This window comes from Pygoscelis adeliae, unplaced genomic scaffold, assembly GCF_000699105.1.
Source record: "Pygoscelis adeliae isolate BGI_AS28 unplaced genomic scaffold, ASM69910v1 Scaffold365, whole genome shotgun sequence".
In the NCBI taxonomy this organism is placed as follows: Eukaryota; Metazoa; Chordata; class Aves; order Sphenisciformes; family Spheniscidae; genus Pygoscelis; species Pygoscelis adeliae.
In genome coordinates this window covers 742,812-744,235 of record NW_008824783.1, presented here as the reverse complement: position 1 = coordinate 744,235, position 1,424 = coordinate 742,812, and the positions used below count along the sequence as shown (strand labels likewise).

Below are 1,424 nucleotides of genomic sequence, written 5' to 3'. Positions count from 1 at the left end.
GGGGCCCCCCTCCCGGGTGCTGGCTCCCCCGGGCGGGGTCGGTAGCCGAGAAGCCCTGCCGTGGAGATGCTGGTGGGGTGCCCTTCCCTGCCTTGTGCTCGGGTGCTGTTCATGCCCCGACAGCGGGGCGTTCACTCTGAAGCCTAATGGTGTCCCTCAGCGCCAGCCACGCTGGTGCTCTTCCATGCCAGCATCCTCCGTGCTGGCAGGGGACACCGTCACCTCCGGGTGGCCGCAGCCCTGGTCCCGGCAGGCTTCAGTGGGCTCCTACCCTGTGCTGAGCCAGCGGGTCCTGCCCTCACTGGTAGTGCCAGTGGCTCTTGCTCTTCCCTTTCCAGCTGCAGAGCAGCTGTGAGCCCTGGGGGCTGCCTGGCACTGTCAGTGGTGTGGGGGGGAGGTTGGGTGCCCTGCACTTGGGGGGCAGGTTAGGGTTACCCCATCCCTGCCTGTCTCCCTTAGCGGGGACCCTGCTGCTTTTGACTCCAGATCCTCGAGGACTACCTGCTGGTGGAAGATGCGCCTCTGCTGGAGGAGATGGCCGAGGAGGACGAAGAGCTCGACCTGTACAATGAGATGACTTTTGGGTTAGGTAAGATCTCAGGGGAGCCCCAGGCTCAGGGAGATCAGCCAGCACCCGACGGGGTGAGGAGGATGGAGGTAGGGGGGGTGAGGAACGTGTCCTCCTGCCTGGTGAGGAGCTGGGTTGGGAGCAGGGACCCCGGCGGGCACTGCCTAGGCTCTCACCCACCCTGACGTGCTCTGCTTCCCCCCTCCAAGACCGAGACTCCACTGAGGAGGACGCCACAAAACACCTGATGCCTCTGGAGATGAGCCCTGAGCTGGCTGAAGTAGTGGCAGAGGAAACCGAGGCTGGGGAAGAACCAGGACCTGGAGTGGCTGAGCAGCTGGAGGAGCTGGGAGAGCCCCAGGAGGAAGGTGGGATGGAGCCGGAGGTTGAGCAGGTCGGCTCCGAGTTGGAGGAAGAGGACGAGGAGCTGGGGACTGAGGAGCAGGAGGAAGACCAGGAGCCCTGCGAGGAGCCCAATGACCTGGGAGACCCGGCAGTGATGAAAGCTGTGCAGAGCAAACCCACGCTGGAGGTGACGCGTGAGCGGAGAGGGAGGGGACCCACGCCTGGCCAGCAGGCAGAGGGGCTGGCAGGGACCCGCTGCTCCCCCCTTCCATCCCCACACCTGTGGGTCCTGCCCCACGGAGCACACCAGGGGGTAGTTTGGTCCCTGCCCAAGGGAGGAAGACCGGCTGCGCCAGGGCTGAGTATGTGCCTGTAACCTCTTCTTTGCTTGCAGAGCCAGGACTCGGCGGGGCTGGACAGCAGGATTGGTGCTTGCTGGGCAGAGTTCGGCAAAGAGGACATGGTAAAAATGTCCCCTCCCATCCGGTGACGAGGCTAAGTGTCCCCTGCG

At 64.8% G+C, this 1,424-nt stretch overlaps 2 protein-coding genes across 2 annotated transcripts in view; one reads left to right on the top strand and one right to left on the bottom strand.

Moving 5' to 3' along the window:
- The window catches only part of B2M (beta-2-microglobulin), a 20,046-nt gene that overhangs the window by 5,858 nt on the left and 12,764 nt on the right, over window positions 1–1,424 (bottom strand). The window lies entirely within an intron of this gene.
- PATL2 (protein associated with topoisomerase II homolog 2 (yeast)) overlaps window positions 535–1,424 on the top strand; it is a 5,807-nt gene continuing 4,917 nt past the window's right edge. The window contains 3 exon segments of the mRNA XM_009323854.1: window positions 535–589; window positions 778–1,100; window positions 1,308–1,399. Of these exon segments, the coding sequence (XP_009322129.1) occupies window positions 535–589; window positions 778–1,100; window positions 1,308–1,399 (470 nt within the window).